General features: G+C 43.0%; 2 protein-coding genes across 2 annotated transcripts; one reads left to right on the top strand and one right to left on the bottom strand.

Annotated features, from left to right (window-relative positions):
* Nucleotides 1–54: 54 nt before the first annotated feature.
* On the top strand, nucleotides 55–9,739 carry LOC139203072 (histone-binding protein RBBP7-like). The gene is given in 13 exon segments (XM_070832755.1): nucleotides 55–194; nucleotides 827–971; nucleotides 2,680–2,825; nucleotides 3,990–4,163; nucleotides 4,269–4,384; nucleotides 5,849–6,009; nucleotides 6,164–6,290; nucleotides 6,380–6,457; nucleotides 6,566–6,642; nucleotides 6,836–6,893; nucleotides 7,207–7,317; nucleotides 8,476–8,529; nucleotides 8,532–9,739. Coding segments are annotated over 13 exon segments (1,413 nt in total). The 5' UTR covers nucleotides 55–178; the 3' UTR covers nucleotides 8,682–9,739.
* Nucleotides 9,740–12,920: 3,181 nt separating this feature from the next.
* txlng (taxilin gamma) lies at nucleotides 12,921–22,295 on the bottom strand. Its single transcript, XM_070832636.1, has 11 exons — nucleotides 22,266–22,295; nucleotides 19,611–19,718; nucleotides 19,205–19,352; nucleotides 18,205–18,296; nucleotides 17,150–17,320; nucleotides 15,701–15,895; nucleotides 15,346–15,465; nucleotides 15,121–15,195; nucleotides 14,843–14,935; nucleotides 14,660–14,755; nucleotides 12,921–13,779 (listed from the first exon to the last, which is right to left on the bottom strand). The coding sequence occupies exons 2-11, from the start codon at nucleotides 19,701–19,703 to the stop codon at nucleotides 13,363–13,365; spliced, it is 1,500 nt and encodes a 499-aa protein (XP_070688737.1). The 5' UTR covers nucleotides 19,704–19,718; nucleotides 22,266–22,295; the 3' UTR covers nucleotides 12,921–13,362.
* Between the last annotated feature and the right edge of the window lie 2,551 nt (nucleotides 22,296–24,846).

Below are 24,846 nucleotides of genomic sequence, written 5' to 3'. Positions count from 1 at the left end.
GGTATGTACGGTCTGACGCATGCGCGGTAGGTATCGAGTAATTCGGCGCTGAAAAGGAAGGAGTACCAAACACCCTGAGCAGTGCTAGCAAAGAGAGCGGCAGCATAAACTCAAAGAGCGTCTACACACGTTAGCTACTTTGCTGTCGGGCATCGTGACACAGCGCTGAGTTGGCACCATGGCTGATAAAGAGGGTAGGTGTACTGGAACTACGCAGCATACCAAGCGGTGGCCCGTTTTCCTCGTGTGCCGCTTTGTGTGCGGACCATTGCCGTTAACTGCCATGGGAGCTAGCATGACATGCTAGCATAGTAAAGTCGTACCAGGAGGCTAATTTTTGTTAGCCTGTCTGTGCTGCTTTCGGCTGTATTTTTAAAGAGAATGTCCCTGTCAAACCTCTGCTCTCGAAGTTCAGGATACAGCCAATGAGCCAAACAGTTCTTACTTCAACTTAAGAATTTGTTTTGTGGTGTTACGCTGCTACACCCCTCTTCATCAAAATACGCCGTGTGGGCGGTAGCGACAACCTTCCATCATACGGCGTCGTTAATTGAACGTTGAAGAAAGCGGCAAACCATTTAAACAGAGTTTAGTGTAACACACATCAGGCTGTTTTGTCTGTTAAGGAATCCTTAATTAAGGCTCTTTAGCTGCACATCAGCTGCTCCTGTTCAGCTGTCTATTGGCCAGCAGTACCACACTGCTTCTAGTTCATACATTACCGCAGTTGTGTGTACTTTCTTAGTAAATCTGCTGAGGAAAGTACACATTAGCTTCCATTCTGTGCAGTGATACATGTAACTCACACCTTGTTGTTCTGCATTAGTGTATGACGATGCAGTGGAAGAAAGGGTCATCAATGAGGAGTACAAGATCTGGAAGAAAAACACACCTTTCCTGTACGACCTGGTGATGACTCATGCACTGGAGTGGCCCAGCCTCACTGTCCAGTGGCTTCCAGATGTCAGCAGGTATTTACATAGTCTCAGAAAACATGGGTTAAATCCCAGCAACAATGTCAACAAGTGTCTGTCAAGCAACTTATTAATGAAACTTATTTATGTCTGTTTGTGGGTTTGTGTGTCTGTTCACTAACACACAAACCAGTTTTGATACTGCGATACCCAAAGAGAGAAATGTGTAGTGGCTGAGAGAGCTCAATACATTTGAACTTGAGAAAACACAAGTAGATTCAGAAACACAGTTGGTGTTATTTTAAGTTGCAGTGCGTTAAGCTCTCTCAGCCATTGTGGAAAAAGTCCCCCAAAAGTGGCTTAAGCTAAACAGAAACTGCAAGTTAACTTTTGGTTTGTGTGTTATCATGGTTATGTGCTAAATTAAAAAGGAAATGGATGCACTTTTGCGCAGCAATCAGGAAGTGGCCACACATTGATTGAAATGTAATTGTCTACAGTGACAGGATCTGTGAGGTGCAGCAAATGTCAGGCTTGGTTAATCCAAAGGGATTCTCTGTCAAAGCTCGGGGGGAGCGGGGTGCTGACCTCACAACAGGGGGGAGATGAGTAGCTGCCAGATGTGTATCCTGATGAATTAACTGTAGCCTGCTGCTAGTCTGTAATGTGAAGGCACGGGCTGTCTCTGTAAGTTCATGGAGTCATTGAAAATTGAAAAGTAAATTCAGTCTCGTTGGAGGATTTTCAGCTCAAGTAGATGTGCTTTCACATGTCTGTCATGGCTGTGTCTGCCCCTAAATATCACTTTGCACCATAAGATGCAGCTAAATTCTTTTCTTTTTTTTCAGTGTAGGTAAATGGAAATTATTCATCTAAAAGAGTCCATTATATGCATTATGCATCAAGCTAAAAAGATTTAAAGTTAAACAGAAAACCGCTTTTGCACATTCATGTGTAAGTGGGAACAAAAAAATAAAAACACATGACCAATAGATTTAAACATTCCTGTTTGTCGCAAGTATTACCAAATAACAAGAATACACTACAGCAAGTATGTGAATACAAAAGACAATGCTTGGCCCAACCACGTGGCACAAACGTTAGTGTGAACATGCAGAACATGTGCTTTTATGCACTGCTGGGAGGTAACGAACATCATTCCTCGAGGGGGCGATATAGATCTAGTCGGAGCGTTTGTGGGAGAACATGTACTGCTGTACTTCCTGCACAGGAGTATGAAAAACACAATGATGTGGCATACAGCAGACAATGGGATGTGTTTGAATGAAGAGGTGTCAAAGTATCATAAATATGCCGTCGCATTCGCACGTGTTCAATAAGAGCTTCATCAAACTGGTCAGCTGTGATTGTTTAGAGTGGAAGTGAACCCAAACAGAAGGGGTCAGCTTTCTCTTGTTATTTCATGCTATAGCGCCCCTAACTGCAACGCTCAGACTGCAGCTCATGCTTGCATTGTGCTGTAATTATTCAGTGACACACTCCAGAGCATGACGCCGTATAAAAGCGATCTTCTGTAGCTCAAGTTGTCTGCATTCACATTCTTTAGTGGACCCATGTTTCTGCTATAAGGTATTCATTAAATCCAAACTATTTTGATACCTATGTATTCTTTCCTGTATAGAAGCTTACTGTGTTACTGCCTATGTTGTTTCCATACCAAAATCCCTGATCTCAAGTTAAAGGCAAAGCTAGCTTTGCTACCGAGTAAAGATTAAAATCATGCCCATGTTGTGGAACTCTGCAGGCCAGAGGGGAAAGACCACACCGTTCACAGGCTGGCCTTGGGGACACATACATCAGATGAGCAGAACCACCTTGTGATTGCCAGTGTCCAGGTACCGAATGATGATGCCCAGTTTGATGCTTCACACTACGACAGCGAAAAAGGAGGTAAATACACCTGCAGGAGTAATGCAGTACCGTGCTTACATCTGAATATTTGCATATTACTGCTATAAGAATATCTTCATAAGGTCAGGGGGCTAAATACAGACTTTGCATACGAAAGGGTCACAGCTGTCCAGTGTCCTGCCTGTTTTCATAGGAAACAAACAGACGCCACATTATTGAATTCTTAAAGGTGACTAAAGTTGCTTGCTATGTGTGTTTTGATACACTGTCTTTGTCAGAAACATTCCACTCGATCTTTATGCTGAAACTGGTTTATTCTGTCTTCCAGCAGGTATGTTGATGGGTGCCCAGCTGTGTATAGGCGTGCTGAAAGGTCACTGCTCCTTTGGTGTGTTGCCAGAGGTAGAATTCATATGTTAGTATGGCGACTGAACAGTTTTAAGGTACAGTCCAAGTCTAAACCTCAATACACACAAAGCCAATCTAGCATCTCAGATAAAGGGGTAAAGTAGCACTTTGTGCCTGTTAATTCTACCAAATACAGAATTTGGCATGTATGTCTTTCCTACAGTAGATGTGCTCATGTCCTCTAAGTGGGTACCGCTCATCTCAGACTTCTCTCTTTGGTGCCCCAACTACAAGTGCATCTTGTTTTTGGCTACAATGAAATCAAACCTGTTTGAAAACTGAAGCAGCATCTGGCACAGCTTACCACACGGTCAGGACCGGCCTCAGAACCACTTGAACTGGACGACCAGTCTTGAGGGGCATGAGAATGTTCTGATTTAAGAGTTTTTGTCTAGGGAGATCTAGGACAGGAAAATCGTATCAAAATCTGGTAATCTGTACTGGTCCTAAATTAATGTTCTGCTCTGCCTCCCTCTCCCTCCCTGGATGTTATTGCACTTATAGATAATGAGCATTGTTGTCACCGGGTTGAGCTAAAGCACAGGAGAGAAATCATTGAGGCAAAAATCCACATTCAAAACCAGATTGGTGTCTCTAATCCACAGACAAGGCTGCGTCTTATTGGCACGTTATAATAATAACCAATAACTCTAATACGTTTTTATTTATTGGCCAGTGATATATATTGTGTATAGTAAAATGGTCTAACTGACCACTCACGAACAAAGTGAACCCTCTAGTTGTCAAGTGTCTTGTACCCAGATGTACTGCAGCCTAATTGTATTCTCTTGTCAGAGTTTGGTGGATTTGGTTCAGTAAGCGGGAAAATAGAGATCGAGATCAAGATCAACCACGAGGGAGAGGTGAACCGAGCCCGCTACATGCCCCAGAATCCCTGCATCATCGCCACCAAGACGCCCACCTCTGATGTGCTGGTCTTTGACTATACTAAGCACCCGTCTAAGCCAGGTTAATCACTGCTGTGCTTATACACTTAAAACTATGCCCATTGGATTGCTCGCACTGCAGTGAATCACACATCATGAAGTTGAATGCAGTGTGTGTGTGTTTCAGATCCTAGTGGGGAGTGTAGTCCTGACTTGAGGTTGAAAGGCCACCAGAAAGAAGGGTACGGTCTCTCCTGGAATCCCAACCTCAGTGGCAACTTACTCAGTGCCTCTGATGACCATGTAAGTAACTAAAAGCTAACAAGGCCTCCATTTACTGGTTATTCAGTGTACATAGGAGAAGGTGCCAGAGAAAAGGCCAGGACTGAAAGCAGGGTGAATTTTAGATTGATGGAAAGACACTATTGGATGTGACAAGACACTGATTCACTTCAAGTGGTAAAAATGTAGGTAAAGACATGTTGCTCGACTTAAAAATGCTCAAACCTGAAGGAAGAATTGCAGATTCTTTTCAATTCCAGTGTCATATAAAACCTGCTTTTTTTGTTTGGATTTAACAAAGTGACTGTAGTCATCAAACATTTCAAATAGCAGAGATGCTGGAGACTGGTAGACAAGTTATTCCCTAACGTGAGTAGTTTGATAACAAACTCTGTGGAATGCTGCTCTTAGCCTGCTAGCAAATCTGGCCTGAGTAATTTTAAAGTCACAATAACCAGGAAAAGTACTAGGTTTGGTGGGCTGAGTGCACAGGACACATCTCACACCAACTGGCATCAGTGAGAGCAAACCGACAAATGAGAGCAGACAAATGAATCACTTGGCACGAGTGAAAAAGGATTGATTGAGGAGCCCCACACGCAGCAAGTCAACAGAATGGAGCAAACAGAATACCTGTAAACCGACACTCACACCAGACCAGTTCTACACTGCTGACCGGAGCCGTCTGTGTCCTTCACGACAGGTCGTCTGTCTGACCAGCTCTCTCTCTCTGCTCCGCACTGTCAGACCAGCCAGCTGCTCGAGTCTCTCCCCAGTCAGAAGGCAGAGAGATGATTCTGAAGCATCTGCTGAGGAGACAGACTGCAGGCTTTCTCCTTGGAGAGAATATTGTGTCACCTTTTATCGCGCTGCCCCATCTCCGGAAAGAATAGCTCAATATTGGAAACAATAGAAGATTTTGAAAATACCGTCACTACCTGGACGATAGTGGGAAATGTAATCAAACTAATATTTTAATCAGTCTCAAAACTGTGCAAACAATCTACAGTTTACATGGACCGATTGAGAACACAGCAGCAAAACGCATATCGGATATTCTCAATCAGAACAAAGCATGTTGTTACAGTGACTATCTAAACAGTACCAGGATCTTTGATATAGGACCACTTCCTGAGGAAAGCCAGAAATTAGGTTCAGGAACTCTCCCCCAAAGTATGGGGAGTACAGTGGAAAGCACAGACGATGGCTACCCTTACATTTGGTTCTTGTAGTGGAAAAGGCCCATATGGAGGGTGCTTAGTCCCATCAGATTGTCTGTGGGACACATCAGTCAGAAAAGGTGGGGAGCCACTCATGTACAGCCTCATCTTTTGCTAAGTGTTCATTTCTACAGGGCTCAAACCAGTGAAGACAGTCTTGGAAAGAAGTTATAATGGAAAATTCTTGTGATACAGCGCTCATATTGGATGAATGTAGCAAAGGGATAAAAACCTGAGTGTGCTCCCCCTCTTTCCTCCTCTCCAGACCATCTGTCTATGGGACATCGGGGCCGGCCCAAAGGAAGGGAAGATTGTGGATGCCAAGACCATCTTCACCGGCCACACAGCAGTGGTTGAAGATGTTTCCTGGCATTTGCTCCACGAATCCCTGTTTGGCTCAGTGGCTGACGACCAGAAACTCATGATGTAAGTGGTTTGTTTTAAAAACACAAAAGGTACTCTGTTGTCTGGTTTGTGAATTGGGACAATGGGGTCATCAAGATCGCCTTGTTGAGATCATTAACTTCATTTTTTATTGCTAAGCAAATAAATAATGTGACCCCCCCCCATCCTCCACCAGATGGGACACTCGGTCCAACAACATGTCCAAAGCCAGCCACTCGGTAGACGCTCACACTGCTGAGGTCAACTGTCTGAGCTTCAACCCCTACAGCGAGTTCATTCTTGCCACTGGCTCCGCTGATAAGGTAGAAAAAAGGCAAAAACAAGCTTTGAACTCTAAAATTGAACAAACTGGAATAAATATTTAATGCAAAGGTTATTTTGTCTCTCTCAGACTGTTGCATTATGGGATCTAAGGAACCTCAAACTGAAGCTCCACTCCTTTGAGTCCCACAAAGATGAAATTTTCCAGGTAAGAATTTAAATGGCTTCCAAGTGTCGTACTAACACACCACATATATTAAATTGTACTATTTATTTACCACGCCAGCGCAGCTTTTAATGAATGTCAATTCATTAGGTGCAATGGTCTCCTCACAACGAGACCATCCTGGCTTCCAGCGGCACCGACCGACGTCTCAACGTCTGGGATCTCAGGTAAAGACTGTCCTCTGTAGCTTGGATTTTAAGTGGAGGGTCCCCAGATAGAAGCCATCATTAGCTTATTAACTTATTATCTGGATCAGATTTAGATTTATTGTGGTTTCAAAGTGGAAATCTCACACTTGTCATACAGTATATTGAAGAGTAACTATGCCAAATGAACTCATGTTGGATTCTGTTTTTCTAGTAAAATTGGTGAGGAGCAGTCGGCAGAAGATGCTGAAGATGGCCCGCCGGAGCTGCTGGTGAGTGACATCATAAAATAAAGTCATCATAAGATCTTTGGTTGTGTCAGTAGTCAAAAAATCGCTGCCTGTAAGGCAGCCTGAGAGTCTTTCAGTACTCATCACTGGTGTTAATAATGCATCACAGCAACTGGTTCGTCAGTGATGGAACTAACACGTAAAAACATAGAACAAGGCGTCTCAAATGTTTAGCAGTTTCAAAACACTGACCTTTCACATGTATCTGGTTTGAACATGTCGATGGTTCCAAAATCCTGCCTGCCTGTTCACCTGTGGATATTATTCAACCTGTCTTCCACCTGTCATCCATCAGTTCATCCATGGCGGCCACACAGCCAAGATCTCTGACTTCTCCTGGAACCCCAATGAACCCTGGGTCATCTGCTCAGTGTCCGAGGACAACATCATGCAAGTCTGGCAGATGGTGAGTACAGCTGGCGTCCACCACCCACACACACTTTCTTCTTCTTTGGATTGGCAGATTATGGCTTCAATCTCTCCCCATGCTCTCGTTTGCATTTTCGTCAAAGTTAACCTTTTGAATATGATGAGGAATGTTCCAGCTGACAAGCTACTTTCTGTCAGTATTGACTGATGATGATGGCCACACTGTTCAGTGTTATGGTAGCAGAGATAGACCTGCACCTAAAAACATATTTCATCATTCTCTAAATAAAGTAAATAAAGCTCATCATCAGATTGAGAAATACGTTTGTGCAGGCTTAATGTATAAAGCACAAATCAGTTTATGTTACTTGTCTCTTGGGCTGATGCAGCAAATATTAAGACGGTACATTAGAGGAGCGTTCATGTCGTGGCACAAACAGAAAGTTGTTCTGTTGCATTTGAGGTGGGTACATGTGATGTTTCTTTTCCTAGAAGAAGAATAACACTGAGCAGCAAAGCTCATTCTGGGCCTCGGTAACGGTAGCTTGAATAAATGGTCTTAATGCAATGAAAGGAGTCTACTGGAAGAAAGGAACTTCTGCTAGTGTTTTTCTAAGCTAAAATGGAGGCTAACAAACGTCGCTGCACCTATATTATCTTAACTTATCCACGTGTCCTGCCACCCACTGGGCAGAAGTGTTTTCTGATCCACCCAACAGTCGTGTCACTCACCACTCTGCTGCTTTCTGACTTTATTGTAACAGAAATAATGTTTTCAATCTAATACTGACTCCAGCTGTTTGTTCTTTGCGGTGCTCTGTCACTACCTTCAGCAAAACTCACAATTCCTGATGTTGTTTCACACAAGAAGCCTTCCTATATAAGACTGCAAAACTTTTAAATGTTAGAATTCTTGTTCATTCATGGTAGCTCAACATCATAGTGGGCAAAAGACAGAGGAATGCCTGGCGGGACTCGTGCTGTATACTGTGATGTAGAAATGAATTTATAATGAATTCATCAAGACAACAGATTAAGTGTGAGGACGTGTTTGAGTTTGCATTAACTGGAAATCACAGTGAAGAAACAGACGTGAGCTGTTTGCAGAACTGCCTGCTGCCTGTCTCACAGCCCTGAGCTGGCAATGGTGAGTAGGTACATTAATGCTTGTATTACATCGTCTTCCTCCTCCCAGGCGGAGAACATCTACAACGACGAGGAGCCAGACAACACCCCCGCATCAGAGCTGGAGGCTCAGGGATCATAACCCGGCTGTGCACGAGTCTCTCCAGACAACCCTTCCTCCAGACCCAGCCCAGCCTGTCCTTTCCCTCTCTGGCTCATCTTGAGTGCAACACGAAAAGTCTGCTTTCCACAGGAGCGAACAGCGTGGAGCGTTAGAGGCAGCATGGACTCCGGCCTTTGCTAACAGACAGTTGGATTCAGTGTCACCCTGCTTACACTTCACCATGACCCAGGTACCCTAAAGCACTTAAACACTTGGAATAGGATAAGAGTTGATGTTGTACCTGCTCAGGTTGTAGTACCTCCAGTGTTTGGGCAGAGGGAATTCATGGTGAAGGAACTTTGAAGACTCTTAAGCAGAAAACCTTAAAGTCACTGCAAGTTCTTAACAGCTAATCAGGCAATCAAAGGGCTCATGCAAAGAATACATGACAGTGTTATTCCACATTTTGACTTTGAGTAGCCAGAAAACCCAGATTGTAGGCTTCCATGAAGACATAAATATGCAAGGAAACCCCTGACCATATTAGATTATCTGAGCACTTAAACGCTTTTGGGAAACCTGATCTCCACCCGTCCAAAACCGTGCGATTGGCTAAGAGCTAACCACAAGGATCATGTCCAGGGAGGCTTTCTTTATACCTTATTATCCCTCCTGATAAGCACTTGTGGCCGTTATTTTTTCACATAATACAGTAGTTAGCTGACACCTCTCGGCTGGCCTTTGAAGAAACATTCCCTGCTGCGTTTGCCTCCTGTTCATAAGGTACATAAACTCTTCAGTATTTGGCTTGAGTGGAAGGCTTGGACTAAATTGGTGCACTTGAGGGAAACGCACATCTTTCTCTTTCCTCTCCTCCGTGCTCTTAACATAATGTGAAATTGCTGTGTTTTGTTTCCTGCATCATGAATTGCAATAAAACTTTTATAACTTTTCAAACAAGTTTCTCATTTATGTAAACTTGACATTTCTTCAGAACAACCTCGAACGTTTCCTGAGACTGAAGGAACTGAACCATCTCTTCAGTACATTTTTAGAAATGCTGCACAAAGGCACAAGGCTCATTACTGAGTGAGGAAATAAAACCATAGTTGTTGCAAATTCTACAAAATGTTTATTGAAAAGCAAGACAGGACTATAAGAACATTGTACAATCAAAGAGGGGGTGTGGGCTCATCGTTTTAATTAGTAAAAATAAAGCTCTCCGAAGCTATGGTGACTCATGCCTCTTCTTTCACAGTTAGTCTTATCTGTAGAGGTAGATTCTGACATTACCTGAGAGTCAATCTGGGGCAACGCCAAAGAAAGGAAATAGATGCCGAAAAGCCTTCCCTCAGTTTGGGCCGTGACAAGACGTGTCCTCGACCTGACAAAACTACACACATGCCACCTGAGCCTGTACCAGTTCACATCCATTCTGTCTTTAAATCCACACACAGTGACGATAAATGCATGAGGAGATGTGTAGAAAGGCCAGGAGAGGTCTCACAAAAAAAAAAATCAGACGATAAAGTGATGTCTTAGTGACACATGGGTTATCCAACATGTTTGTGTACATATCTGAAGGAAAGCTGTCAGTCCAACCCCAGTGATTCTCAGTGACTTTACAATAGACAGTTAAAACGGGACAGCCACTTGAAGAAGCGCTGAAGCTGGAGGTTAAACAGCACTGTGGGAATCTGTTCCTTCACCCCCACACTTTGAGTCAACAAGTCATTCTCCTGCCTGCCAATATCCCAAAGGAGAGACAGAAGTTGCAGAAAGATGCTGATCCTTGATCAGCCTTGTAGTTATACCCACAAATCAAAGACTGGTATTCCAAAATGAGGCTCCATGGCCGTAACAGATACCTGCATCAAGTGCTATATTCAATGTATCGGGCCTGGTGCACAACAGTGGCTGCATTATGAGCTATAGCCTGAGTGATGGAGCGAGCAAGCTTAAAGATTGGACAGCTGCAGGTGTGTCAACTGACTGGTTTTAAGGGGATTCTGTTCTTGATCCCCTAAACAGAAGACAGAAATGAAGAGTTTCACCAGTACAACAATCCCACAACGTGAAACAAGATCCAGAAGGTGATTGGACCCTCCTGCTGGTATCAGGCCTCTACACACACTGATAACTTTCCTGATGTACACCTGCAGCTCCTCTGATGGCTCCTATTGATATTCATAAATGATGGAAGTCACTCTTCTCTACAAACGTATCAGGAAAGAAGATTTACGCTTAGTTTGCTTCCAGTATAAAGTTTTACAGATGACACAGTCCATTATTCTGGTTTACTAAAACATAACTAAAACTACTTTGCCAGAAGACGAAGGCCTGTCAGAACTCCTGACTTGGCTCTTTTCTGCTCATGCTGACCAAATGGATGTTATTGGTTAAATGAAGCACGTCATTTGATAGCCGAGATACACATTTTGCACATTCATTGATCTTTCATGTCGTTACATTATTTTAGTCGCACCTCAAGCAAACAGACTTGACGAGTTTCATTCATTATACTTCAGTTTCTCATTTTAACGGCTTAAATATGGGCATGAAACTATCGTAGTTAAAGTTTTAACCATTAAAAATCCGGTTCTGGTTAAATTGCTGACACCAAAGAGTTGTAATAATACTCATCCCAGAGTTCTGTTTAAAATGACTACAGGGATGAACTACTGGGGGGCAGCAAACACCCCTCCAGTGTGAACTACGACAGGAGCTACTTGTGTATCAGTTTACTGCACGGCTAAAGAAGCATTGGCTAAGAGGCTTTATTACATCACGGTGCTTTACATATGAAGACTGCCAGCAATGTGGGTAGAACAGTGCTGCTACACTCATGGGTGAATGCTGTGATTTACACGTGATGTGAAATGGACCCGTGCTCTGGGTTTGGTCTCCTGCATCCTGTCTAGAACGTGCTGAGTGGTTTCGATGGAGTATTTGGGTCTCTGTCAGGAAAGTGAAAATCAGTGGAGGAAACAAAATTTATAGTATTTTAAAATTAAAATATTGCAAAAACATGTCATCTAATATACCCAATTTAATCTTACCATACCAGTTTGATATCAAAATATTAGAACTTTATTCTCATGATACTTTTTGTGAAATTACAGCTTCATTCTTAAAATATCTTTTTTCCCTAAAATTTTCATTTTATTCTTAAAACATTATGGTACCACAGTGGCCCTAATAGCGTGTTGAAACAATGAAATATACTATGTAGAGAGAAAATTACTGAATTCATTGACTGGCTCTTACTGGAAAAAAAATCAAACCATGGCAACAAAAATGGGGTTCGAGACAAAATAATCTGAAGGATTATGAATTTAAAGACAACAGAGCTTCAGAGAAATCTGCTCTTTGTCCCTGATATCCCACATCTCCATGACCCAATAAAACAAAGAGACTCTGAACTCAGCAGTCAGTGGGTCAGTGCAGACAGAGGCGTGCGGTCAGTCAGTGGTGGTGGCCACCGGCTAACAGGCGCTTTCCTAAACTGGTTTTGGTCAAAACATGGGACCTGGTGAATATTTCTACAAGCAAAATGTTTTTTAGAGTTCATTAACTTCACCAAGCAAATTTGCTAAACTGAGGAAACAGAGTCCAATACTAGAGGAAGCGATCATATTAGCTGCGTCACCACAATGTTCTCAAACCGTGCCCTAAGAGCGGTGGTTTGATGGTGGAAATGTTGCTTACAGTTTTTCAGTTAACCGTTTGTCCACTTAGCACCCAGGCTATCTGTCTTAATTGACTTAATTCTGTTGGTCATTCGGAGCCTCCACTACCTCACTGACTGTCACCGTCAGACTCAGAGAGTCCTTTTGGTGTTCATTCCAAAATGACTCCACGTGCTGTTTCTCACATGGTTTGGTGTCACGATCATCTTTTCAGCACAGCTCGCAAGTTTTGCATTGGCAAAGTGAACAATGGCCCAGTTGACTGACCGAGTGTGTGTGGGTCAGAGCGACTGCATCTGAGGAGCGGGCCTGTTGGCCTAATGCACTGCAGAATTAGTGATTCAAGCTGATTATTAGACTCAATATTACATTTCTTTCAGATAAAAAAAGTGACAACTCTACTAGCTGTCTTGGCAATTAGCAATCAGGCCCTCTTGGTGGGCTGTTATGTCTGGTTAACTAGTTAGCAGGTTGGAAGTCACCTTCACAGCTACATTGGCTGAGGAACCAAGCTTCAGACACAGCTTTTGCTGCGACACTTTCTGCTTTAATCCAGAAAATAAAAACTTAAATTTATCAATGTCGTGATATGCAACCAAAAAAAAATTATTTAATACCCTGTGGCCAGTACAGATGTTAAAGAATCCCTTTGCTCTTGTCTCATTACCCTCACATTCTAACTGTAAGGCTACATTAATAAAAAGTGACCTATGACAATATGCATGTGATATACCCACTTTGAATTTAATCAAACTCGAATTTCCAATCAGACATATGACACTACAGGGAGAGACCATGTGAAGAGAGAAATAAAAAGGCCAATTTGACTTTGAACAGCTTCAATTTGACTGCAAGGAAATTCCCTATGAAAATACAGTTGTGGTAGAAAACAGGGAGTACGAAGTGCTCGCCACAAAGCCAATTATTACAACCAATGTAAACGTGGGCAAAAGTTTTACAATAGAATCCTTGATACAATCGTCATATTCTTCTTAAACTATCGCACAAAAAGATATGGGTTCAGTTTCCGTCCGACCTGGAGAGCCAAGTCTAGAATTAAAAAAGAAAAGAAAAATCTCCATCTCCGTTGAAGATGGTTTTTGTGGCTAGTTATGGAACTAGGCTGTAGGTGTGTGGAGGCCTCCGGTCTCACCTACACACTCGGTCAGTCCTGGGGTGTGGGTGGTGTTTCTGCAGGCTGGCTGCTGGTCATCGTAGCAGTGGTAGTTGTGTCAGTAGCAGCCAGTGTCGGGTCCAGTTCAGGTGGTCTGGGAGCTTGGTGGATGCCCTCTGTCTCCAGCCTGTCGCCCTGTGCCGGGCCCCCCTCCCCCTCCTCCTCCCCATCCTCCTCGGCGTCATCCTCTTCTTCATCCTCGTCCTCGTCCTCCTCCTCCTCCTCCCTGGCTGAAGGCTCCCGTGGCTGCTCCTCTGGGGTTGCTGTGGTCCCTTTGTCTCCCTGCTCCTGGAGGAGGCTGAGCCGGTTGTTGAGGTCGTTCCTCTCTTTCTGCAGGGCTCTGCACAGCCTCTCCAGCAGCTCCAGCTTCCCCTGCATGGCCTTGAAGTGCCCGTCACGCAGAGTTTTCTGTGACATAACGCAGCGTTTCATTAGCAATGAAGTACATTTTCCCCTTGCAAATAGCGGTTTGGAAAAACTAGTGAATGGACTTTAAGGTAACCTCATTATGTCAGAACATCACATCTCTGTCTTGAGACTGACTGTGATGGACTGTAAGCAATGGAAAAAAGCTAGTAAGACCTTAAGTGAGACCTATTTGACTGTTTCATGCTTTTGGGAAAGAAAATCAGAGTAAACGGAAAACAATTCCATTTCTTTTTCAAGTCAAAAATGCCAATTCCCCAGATACTACGAGGGAAAAAAGAAATATAAGAGGTGAAAGTAAAATCAGGGCTGACTGTGTTACTGTGTTAAACAGCAGCACAACTTCTTCACACTCCCAAGAAATCCACTAATCATTTCGGAGATGGAATGTTTCCATACAAAATCAATGAAAAAGCACATTTTGATGCAAATTTGCTTGGAGCGGCACAAGGAGGGAAAAAAATGTACAGAGAAGAGAGAAAAAACACACACACACACGATCTGGGTCTGTTTCTAACCAGCTCACGGCTAACGCCTGTACGGTAGGTATTTGGGCTGTTTGGGATATGATGTTTAAAATTTGCTTCAGTTTCTGTCCAGTCACACTTTAAGAGTCTTCAGCGATGCAAACACCTCTGTGAGCAGCAGTTTGAGCTAAATGTTAACATTAGCATGCTAACACACTGAAGAGTAAACTAACAGCAGGCTGACAAGCAGCTCCAGCTGAAAGTTTCCGGTCTGTTGCACCTGTAACCACAACCGGCTCTACACTAGTACTCAGAGAGAGAGAAAGCAAAGGAGGACTTTTTCCAAAATGAAAACCTATTCCTGCGAAGAGAAAGTCATGGATCATGAAAGTCACCTCCTCGGCCATCTGCAGCAGGGCCTGGTTGTTACTCTCCCATTTGGTCCTCCACTGTGTCGTTTCCTTCTCCAGCTTCTTGATCTTCTTGGTCATCTAGAGGTAAACCCAGGAAGTTAACGGCCAGCAGGGAAATCAGTGAAATTCTAACAGGTGACTCCCTGAGCTGGTTCTTTCCCTCACCTTCTCCATCTCTTGTCTGAAAGTGGTGAAGACCTCGTTGCTTTTAGCCAGAGTGCTCTGAAACTCCTCAAACTTGTCCATGTACAGGGAGAGCTGAGAGAGAGAGAAGCCATTTTCAAACCCGTCAGCTGGCTTCATGTACACCAAAAGTTAAACACACTTATTCCCAGCAAAGAACATGACATGTCCAAAAAGCATGTTTCTTTGGAGCTGTGTGTGTGTGTGTGTGTGTGTGTGTGTGTGTGTGTGTGTGTGTGTGTGTGTGTGTGTGTGTGTACCTGCTGCTTGAGCTGTGTTTCTTGCTCCTTCATCAGCTCACACTTGCGCCTGGACTCGGTGGCGTCCTTCAGCAGCTGCAGCATCACAGTGCAGTCAGTTCTACACTTCTCACAGTCACTACCAACATGATCCTGAACACTGTTTAATGCCTAACTGCTGGCTATTTCCTACTGGTCTTTGATGGTGGGAAAGAAGACTGGAGCGGGCCCAGAGCATGTACTCACAAAGTCCCTCTCTCTCTGCTGCTTCTCCTCGACCTCTTTCATCATCTCGGTGATTCTCTGCAGCTTGGCGTCCATCAGCTGCTGCTGCAGCTCCTTGTGCTTGAACACCTTGTCTATGTGCTGCGAGAGGGACATCACATTTCATTTAACATTCTCTATATGTAACAACCCTCCATGCCGCTGCTCCACAGTTGAAGCCTTGCTGTGATATAACAGGAGAGCAGCAGCTTAATGTGCCCATTTAGCTGTTCAAACAGACACACACCCTGCCCTAATGTTTGAATATTCGTGATATTGCTGCTCTTTAACGTTTGAAACAAACATTTGCAGTCCTGGTGCTTGTGGGCGCTCTCACCTCCTCTCGGAGCTCGTACTGCTCGATGAGCTTTTTGAGCTTCTCCGCCAACTCCATGTTCTCCTGCCTCAGCTTGGTGTTGTGGGAGCTGTGCTGTTCCATCTGCACCTCGATATCGCTCAAGGTCATCTGGAAGTGCAGCATGGCCTCCTTTCGCTGCTCCTCGTACTCCCTGGACCGCTGGGCGTTCTCCTCCTGTCAGGTGACCGGAGAGGGAATGAGAGGAGGTCAACAAGGAGATCAGGAGAGGAGGGGAGAGAGAAATCTGTGCCATTCACTCTGTGTAAAGAAGCAGCACTGGGCCTTAGACGGCACAAATGTCTGCTTAAAAACGGTCCTCCATTATCAGAAGCTGGAAGGCAATTTATCCAAGAACTCAAGAGGTTCATTCGTCATGTTGGTTGGCATTATTATTTGTATGATGCCTTAAATTGATGATCAAATTATGTCCTGAATACATCTGCAGTGCGTTCAGACTCAGACCGTCACCTTCTGTTACGCTGCAGCCTTGTGCTAAAATCATTTAGATTCATTTTCCCTCATCATTCTACACTCATTACCCAATAAAACAGAGTGAAAACAGGATTTTAGACTTTTTTTACTAATGTAGTAAAATGACAAAACTGAAATATCACACTGGACATTTAGCACAGGGGTGTCCACAGGATGTTTCTACCCCTGGACTGGAGTCTACCTGTGGTAAATTCAACTGATTGGACAGGATTTGGAAGCTGGCAGTGTATTTAATAGTTCAACAGTAAGGCTTGACTGACGTAAAATATCACGTCGGACATGTAAATTAAGGAATTCGGCTGACTGAGGAGAAAATACCATCACTATCATTAGTGCATGCTGCCATGTTGATATTTGACCTGCCTGAACACACCTCTCTGGAGTAACTGTTGCGTAACCATGAACTACAGGAGCTCAGGGACACAGCGGAGATTTCATACTGTAGCTACCTGAGTTCAGGTGAAAATCCACTAAACCATGAACCATCTTCTTTTCATTTATTTTTTATTTTTCATTAACTTAACTAACTAATTAACAGCAAAGACGAAACTGTTTGCGTAGGGGCAAGTAAAAACTGACTTTGGGCAAGTAAGTTTCTGTTTTCTGTCAGGAATCTACCCAGCCGGGTAGAAACGTATCACGCTGAAGCCTGTATGTTGGACCGAGGTTGAACTTAATCAAAAATCTCTGGAGACCTGAAAATGGCTTCCACTGATGGAGCCCATCCAACCTGACAGAGCTTGAGAGGATCTGCAGAGCTTATTTGCTGAAAATCCCCAAACCCAGGTGTCCTGTCGTAACTGAAGACGACTCGAGGCTGCGATCGCTGCCAATGCTGCTCCACCGAAGTACTGAGCTAAGCTAAGCTGCACACTTCAGTGTACTTCATTGTTTTCTTTTTACTACATTTGAAAAATATCTAAAACCGAGGTGTACCTTCAGTGTCTTGTTGTGTCTCTGCAGCTCCCTACAGAGACTCTCCAGCTTGCTGCGGGCCAGGATGGCTTTGCTGTGCTCCCCCTGCAGGTGGATCTTCTCCTTTACAATCTGAGACTGCTTCTTCTGCAGGGCTTTCAGTCGCTTCTGCATGCAGCGGCTCTCCTCCAACTGAATACACGGTCAGCGTCAAAAAGATTGTATTATGGTTCAAACGTATTACCTTTCTTAGATAAATAATCACAAATGATGCCAAATTAATTGTACATGTATTGTGTACTTGAAAACGGGAAACAATAAAGGCCTTAGAGCTGTGCCTGAACCTAAAGGGCAAATCTTCATATATTTTAAGTCTGAGAAAGTAGACAGGTGGACAAAGTTTGCTTAGTGTGTTTTCATTTGTACTGTAAAACAGCAAGTCACAGACTTTAAAAAAAAACAAAAAAACAGCTGGTTGATTAATTGATTGACTGAGGCTGATTAACAACAGAAGTTCCATTAAATTTTCTGTCAGGTTATCAGAAAATAACAGTTATTTGCAGTTTTACTTCGTGTACAGTACATATTAAAGTAACCCACCCACCATCTGTGTTTTTGATAAGAGCTACACAAATGAAAACCAACTTGTTAAACTGCAGTTTTCCATTAATCAGTTTGCCTTGATGTATGAAACGGTTTTCACCTTGATATTAATGCAATGGAATAAAATATTGTAGACTTGAGACATTCCCATTCCATTCCATCCCTGTGATGGAAGCCTATGAGTTATAATGGAGGGAAAAAAGTGACCGTGTATAATTTGTAAATTACGTTTGTCATATAGTATAGTTCTGACTTGCTACGCTATTTCCCAGCCCAGGAAACGGCCATCAGTGAGGGCACAGCTAGACCAACTGAAGCAGCGGGACAAATCTCAGATGTGGCCAGCAATTCAGAAGTCTGGAGCCAGACTTGCTTCATGCAGCAGCCTCAGCAGCCGGTCAGTCAGTCAATGTGTGTAGCATCCAAATCCAGGTGTGGCTGTTCAAATGATGATATTCACATATTCAGCTTACCAGGTCGGCATATTTCTTGCACAAAGCAGCCAGTTTCTCCTCAGGAGTGGCGAGAGAGTTCAGGGCCTGCATCAAAAGAGCAACTTCCTTCCCTGGAAAATAAAGCACAACAGTGAGAAAAACTACATGTGCAGGGATGCTTTCACTGTCCTAACATGGTGAGCGTCTCATTCAAGACCAAGAGATCAGAGACAAAGGCAATGACAAGTAATACTGTCAAATATATAAATAAGTTAGTCTGAGCAGTTATTTAACTGCCACTTCATTTGAACTAACTCTATAAACTAACTCTTACAGGGAGGGATGTATTTTACATTTCCTTCTTACTACCATCTAACCAGGAGTCGTGTTCAAAGCAGAAACTTTTTTTGTTCAGAGAACTGAGGGAGGAATCTCACTATGGGAAGCGCCCTGTGGTGTGACCGACCATGGAAGCTCCAATATCTCCTCGTGTGTCAGGAGACGGACTGATAATCTTGAAAAAACAGTTGGAAATAACACTTTTCTACTTTTTTTTTACTCCAGCTGTCGCCAACTCAACTCAGTTTAAATGAAGTATTCTCCAAACTTTAAACAGTTTGTACGGAACCTGCCTTTTCCACTTCCAATATATTTATTAATTTCTATTGAACTGACTACAGGGCGACCTGTCCTTATATCTGATGTGTATTTATGTAATGTTGTAATTTCATTCCCTGCCACTTGTTTCCTCTTTTTCTTCTTATACATGTTAATAGTTTGTAGGGCTGTGTGATATGACCAAAATCTCATATCCACGTTACAATAGCACATTTACTGTAAGCTGAACACTTGGGGGGGTAAAAGTACGAACGACAAACGTTTTGGCTTGTTGCCAGGATTGATGAGCTGAAGATTGTAACTCTTACGACGGACTGTGCCTCTTCCACTCCCTGACATGAGACATGTCAAACTGCCAACACATTTATGCAACAAGGAACGTGCCTTTAAGTGCTTGTAAGATATATTGTAGTGTTCCTACCAAACGCCTTGTCCTCTCCTGCCTTGGCGTCGCCTCCGGGGTCGAGCTCTGCTTCCCCCAGGTCGCTGGGGCTGTCCTCTCTGCCTGGAGTTTCCCCCCTCTCTTCCTCAGCACAGCACAACCCTAAACCAAACTCTGCAACCTCCTCCTGATAAAACACACGCATGCACATGTCTATAAAGCAGCTATAATACCTCATTGAACAGTTCTTCCAACAAGGCAATTTTCACTGAGCAGCATCCGCTAGAGGAGGCGTTGGGGGGGGGGGGGGGTTCAGTGCGGTGCTTAATGGTGCCTCAAGGCAGCAGCTGCTTGAGGGAAATGTTACTCACTGCACACCAGCTGACAGAAACATTAATGACAAATGAAACACTGTACACAAAAAAAACATATTGATAGTGTTTACCTGACATGGGCTGTCCAGTTCGGGTGGAGAATCACTACCCCCCACTATTCTTCTGCTGGCCATATCAATCTCACAAACTCCTGTTGTCTCCATTAGTCCCAATCACGGCTAGAAATTAAACCAGAATCATTACACATTAGAATGCTGCATGACCAAATACTTGTGAAGTGAGTAGTGAGAATCCCATTTGGACAGCAAGGGGCTTGCACTGGTGTTTGCTTCAGGTGCTAGTGAGGCCATACAGTCTGGAAACTATAGCACATAATACATCAGACACCAAAACACTGCACACTGGTATATAATACTATAAGACAGGCTTTTTCAATTCTGGGGACTGCAATCATTTTGTCCCGTCAGTCATTTTTAAAATCACATTCATTAGAATCCTCTCCAGCTCACCGGCCCCCTGAATGTGCCAATCTAGCGTGTTTGTGTGTTCCAAGTACATCTGCAACACCCAGTGGGAGGAGTGAGACAGTGTGCAGCCAAGGTGTTGCTTTAGCCTGGCAAGCTAATGGCAAGTAACGCATGAAATCGGACAGAAATGTAGGTGCAGACGCCAGGTCGAGTTTGGGTTTCACATTTTGCAGTACTAGTTAAATTCAGCCTGGTCAGGAGTAATTCAAGATTAGGACTTTATGAATCAAGATTACTGAACAGTACATAGAGCGGCATACCTAGATTGTCCCAACACAGATCAGAAAACCAATACAAGAGTGAGAAATGTATTATAATTGATTTATTTTGGTCACACTTTTACTATTAAGGTTAAAAAAGGAATCCTATGCGCAGCTGGAAAACAGTGCATCTGCTTTGAATAGTTTTGTTTTATTTGTTGTATTTAAATGTCTGTATTAGACTTTGGACTGTTTCTAACTGCACACCAAATATTGAATTGTCTGAGGAAAAGAGACTCCTCTAACTTTTATTTATTTTCTTTTTGGTAGAAACAGGCTTCCATACCTCCCCATTACAGACCACAAGGTGTTTCCTTTAGGGATGGGATGGAAAGTCTAAACATGGAGACATTGACTCGACCAGCCTTGTCTGCAGTGTCAACAGTGACAAAAGTGCAACTTGTGAGAATTTGCTTTGCTTCTCCAGTGATTGTGGCTGTTGTGACCAAACCTGATTCTGGGGAATAAGCACATGGCGTTAGAACTTAGCAAGTCTTAGTCTTACAGTGAGACCTCCAACACCAGACAGCTACAGTCAACCACGTGTGTGTGCGACAGCGGCAGGAGCAACCTTTGTCAGCCGTCTCAGGCCTACGACACCAACGTTTACTGCTCCATCATTTAGCCTTAGTTTGGCACCAACATTCACACCAAAGGATCACAACAGGTTGAAGACCGCAATACAGTTCACACTAACGTTAAGCTAACGCTACATAACGTCACGACAGTGAAGTGACACTAAAAACAGGTAACGTCAACTTGCGGAAGTTAATGACAGCTAGCTAGCTTACCTTACCTTATTGGGTAGCTTTAATTGGTGTGTATGATGTAGTATTAGGCTAACAAAGGACCAATATTAACTTTGAAATAACTGGTATTAACTACAGCAGCCTGCCAAACATCGACGTAACGTTATGCTATAATTCCATTTGAGGATGTAGTAACGTTAATGTGTGACTGTAGTGAACACTGCCCATGTCATTCGGAGTCAAAGAGACAAGATCCCTACGGGTCCTCTAACATCAGAGCTAACTTCTCAAAAGTTTCCCGTATATCTAACTGACCCTGGCAAGCATGCAAGACATGATACGTAGCGGCTGTAACATTAGCTGCGCTGCTAACTTACTCGCTGTTCAGTCAATATGTAGAAAACATTGGGACGATGTCCTGTGAGAAAACCAGACAGCTGTCTTAAAAGCCACTGCCCCTAAAATACTCAACATTCACGCAGTCCGTAACGTTACATGTTTAAACGTTGCCTATTTTCTGATGAGCTCACGTAGTATCAAGTTGCTAACATTACCCAACTTCAAAAAGTAAAAAAAAAAAATACATAAGCGCGAGCCACTTGAAATAAGATAATAGAGCCGAATTTAAAGACACCCCATTCTACAATAAAAACGATCTTAAGAAATGTAGTATCGCAAACGTGGTTTTCCACGTTAACAAGGTAACCGTAAACCTTGTTGTTTGTAAGGGGAGTCTGGTGTGACGTTCCATCCACAAGGCACTCAGCGCGTACGGTTCCTGGTCATTTTAGCTAACGTTACTTAGCTAAACGCACAGCAAGCATTTCAGTATTCATCTCTAACTAAACTGCCGCTGACATTAGCAGTGTGTCTATTCTGACATGCCCGATGTTACCTTGGATAATAACAAGCCCAGCTGGTTAGTTAAACACTAACGCTGGTTAGCCGTGGAAGTGGAGAGCACATTTCTAACGTAAGCTAACACAGGTTTGCTATTGTTAGCAGGGCTAATCCTATGCTAACAGCTAGTTGGTGGCGAGCCCCGCTCACTAGCGTTGACACTCGAAGTGAACTTTATTTCGGCAAATACTTAAGGTGTGATACCGAATGCTAAAGCTACACGCTCTGGCTGACAGCGGCAGGTCGTGTGCTGCGTTGAAATTATACAAAATCGGCATGATACAACATCAGTAAAGCAAATATGAAGCAGAAATAGCTGGAGCGTTTACCTGTGTGTTTTCACTGTTGATGGAAGCGGGACACAGTTATCAAGCTGGCTTCGGCTGTCAGATAACATAAAATATCCGGTCGAATGTTTTCAAAATAAAACTATTGTCGGTCGTTTCCAAGCTATTATAGACTCTAAGCCACTTCGTTTGTGTGTTCCTTTTAGGTAAGTTTCAAAGAAGATGCGATTTTCCCCCAATGTTTCTCCACTTTTTGTAAATCACAGCTTTACTCTTTTTTTTAAAAATTGATTTTACATTTTATCTTATGTAATCAGGCCCTATTCTTAGATGCTTCCGGGGATGTGATGTAAATATCCAATTTAATTCAAATGAAATAAAGCACATCGCAGTATAACATAAATTAATTTTACAGCAAATATACACAGTGAAACAAACTGCATTGTATTCGTGTTAATGTAACTCTTGCACGTTGATATTTTTTCTCTTTTAATTTGAAGGGAGCACCCTCGTCATTCCGGTGGTAATGTGACTGTCTTGATGCAGCTGAAGTCAAAACCAAAAGCAAAAATCTCCGAGCTGCTCTTCCTCCGGGACGTCAGAGTGGGAGGAAAAAAACAGCCACTCGATACCTGATGACAACAACAAGTACAAAAACTACTCAATCACAGTAATGAAGACATTTAGTCTCATTCTAATCATCACGATGTAACAGCAACCGTTTGTGTTGTGTTTGCCCCCAAACAGAGAAGAAGTGAATGGTGGTGTGAGGTGACTACTAATTCCCATGCAGCTCATTCTTTTTCCTTCTTTAAGTGGTATGAACCAAGTAGGTAGTAGGTAAAGTATGCAGAGAGCTGGGAGCTCATTGTAGAGAATGAAACCAAAGAATCCAAATGACTTTGGCTTGATGGCCCAGCAGATGATAAGATAATGTTAATTTTATTGATCCCACACAGAGAAAGGGTTTGATAGGTAGATCACTGCATAGGCATTTGTAGTGTGTACCAAATAGTTCATTTTACACGTATAATGTAAAGCACAAGGATTTCTGTGGGCTGCATGCATGATGCCGTGGTCACAAACACTGACTGGGGCTTCAGAGTCACACATGTCGTCACTTTTTGCTTACACTGTATACACAAAGAGAAAGGTCTAATATGGCACTTTCTCGTGAGGCTGCATTGTTTCCTCAAGTAACAGCTAAGAAAACGACTTTTTAGAGAATTGGAGGCTGTGGAAATTAAGCACCAGAAGGATAACAATTGTTTCTTTTTTTATTAAGTCCTGAAGTCGCTCTCTGTATGAGTTTTTTTTACATCTGGAGTGCCATAAGCAGTCCGGGTCTGCTATATATTTTGGTGCAGCTGGATAATGGGTGTTACCAGTTTAAATTAGATTTTTGGCATTTACATAATAATAATAATAATAATAATCCACGAGCAGATACCCAAGGCTTTTTCAGTTCTGTCCTAGAGTACAACGGCCACTGCCGTCATGTGCTCATTACGCCTTCTTGGTAACTGATATGCAGCACAGCTTCCACAAGGCTGACATATCCCATTTGAGTCAGAGCCAAAAGAAATCAAATGAGATTCATTGTAGTTGTCTTTGAGGGGAATTCACGTTAAAGGACCACGGTTCTGGTGGGGGGTGAGCCTGTAAGGACCATTTGCAGACCATACATATTTTACATGGTGCACATATACAAATAATTCTGTGGTTTTAATGTAATCACTAAAACTATATATAGGCAAAATAAAAGCAGACGTGATATTCATTCTCATGGATCATCTGAGTCAGACACATTGCAGATCTCAGCAAGTTCATTTTCAAACTACACTGAAATAAATGGTAATCACTCTGGGAGGTAGAACAGCACGCTTTCAAAAAGGAATTAATTTTCAGAAGTACTACAGCATGTCCTTCACTAATGAGAAGTGGATTATTTGTGGCAAGTGGATATCAGGGATATCGGGGGAGTGTGTGGGGGGATTTTACTCCTCCCTTTATAGATGCTCTTTGTTCTCAAATGATTACAGTCAATGATTTTCATTGTGTTGACCGCAGTGAGAATGTGTCAAAGCATTAAATGACAAAAAAAGCTATGTAAAAGTCCTATAACATTACAATACATTAACTACAAAACGGATCAGGATGTTTGTGAAGTCTCCTTCTGTTTCAAACGCTCTGCGGTCATCCTGGTCCCCCAGAAACCCTCTATTAAAGGTTACAAGTTCTGGGAATGAAATTCAGCCCGACACTCTGTTGGGCCTTTTGCTATTGATTTTACAATGTAAACATATGACTCTATCCTAATATATCTAATCATGTGATTGCCTATCCAGCCCTGCACACTGCACCCGTAGTGTCACTGCTTTTCTGCTGGTTCCTCCTCTTCCTCTTCATCATCATCACCACTATGACTGGGGTCACCGTCACAGTTTGTGTTGACACACAAAGACAATATTAGATCAACATAATCTAAACATAATAAGTAATCATCAAGCAGACCAATCAGGTGTTTATCTGGAATACTATTACAGACAATATGTTATGTTTGACGTCCTTTGTCAGACAGTATTCAGCCAGGTTCAGGAAGACGCCTGCAGAGAAATCCTGC

The sequence above is a fragment of the Pempheris klunzingeri genome, chromosome 1 (genome assembly GCF_042242105.1).
Source record: "Pempheris klunzingeri isolate RE-2024b chromosome 1, fPemKlu1.hap1, whole genome shotgun sequence".
Classification (NCBI taxonomy): domain Eukaryota; kingdom Metazoa; phylum Chordata; class Actinopteri; order Acropomatiformes; family Pempheridae; genus Pempheris; species Pempheris klunzingeri.
Note: the sequence above shows the minus strand (reverse complement) of the source record. Positions and strands in the feature narration are given on the sequence as shown.

Bases quoted from the DNA above. Each gene is read 5' to 3' on its own strand.
- txlng (XM_070832636.1), bottom strand. From the start codon at position 19,703: ATGGAGACAACAGGAGTTTGTGAGATTGATATGGCCAGCAGAAGAATA. The intron at 19,353-19,610 runs GTAAACACTATC...GTGTTTTATCAG, and splicing joins AACTGGACAGCCCATGTCAG to GAGGAGGTTGCAGAGTTTGG. The intron at 13,780-14,659 runs GTGACTTTCATG...GTTATGTCACAG, and splicing joins TGCTGCAGATGGCCGAGGAG to AAAACTCTGCGTGACGGGCA.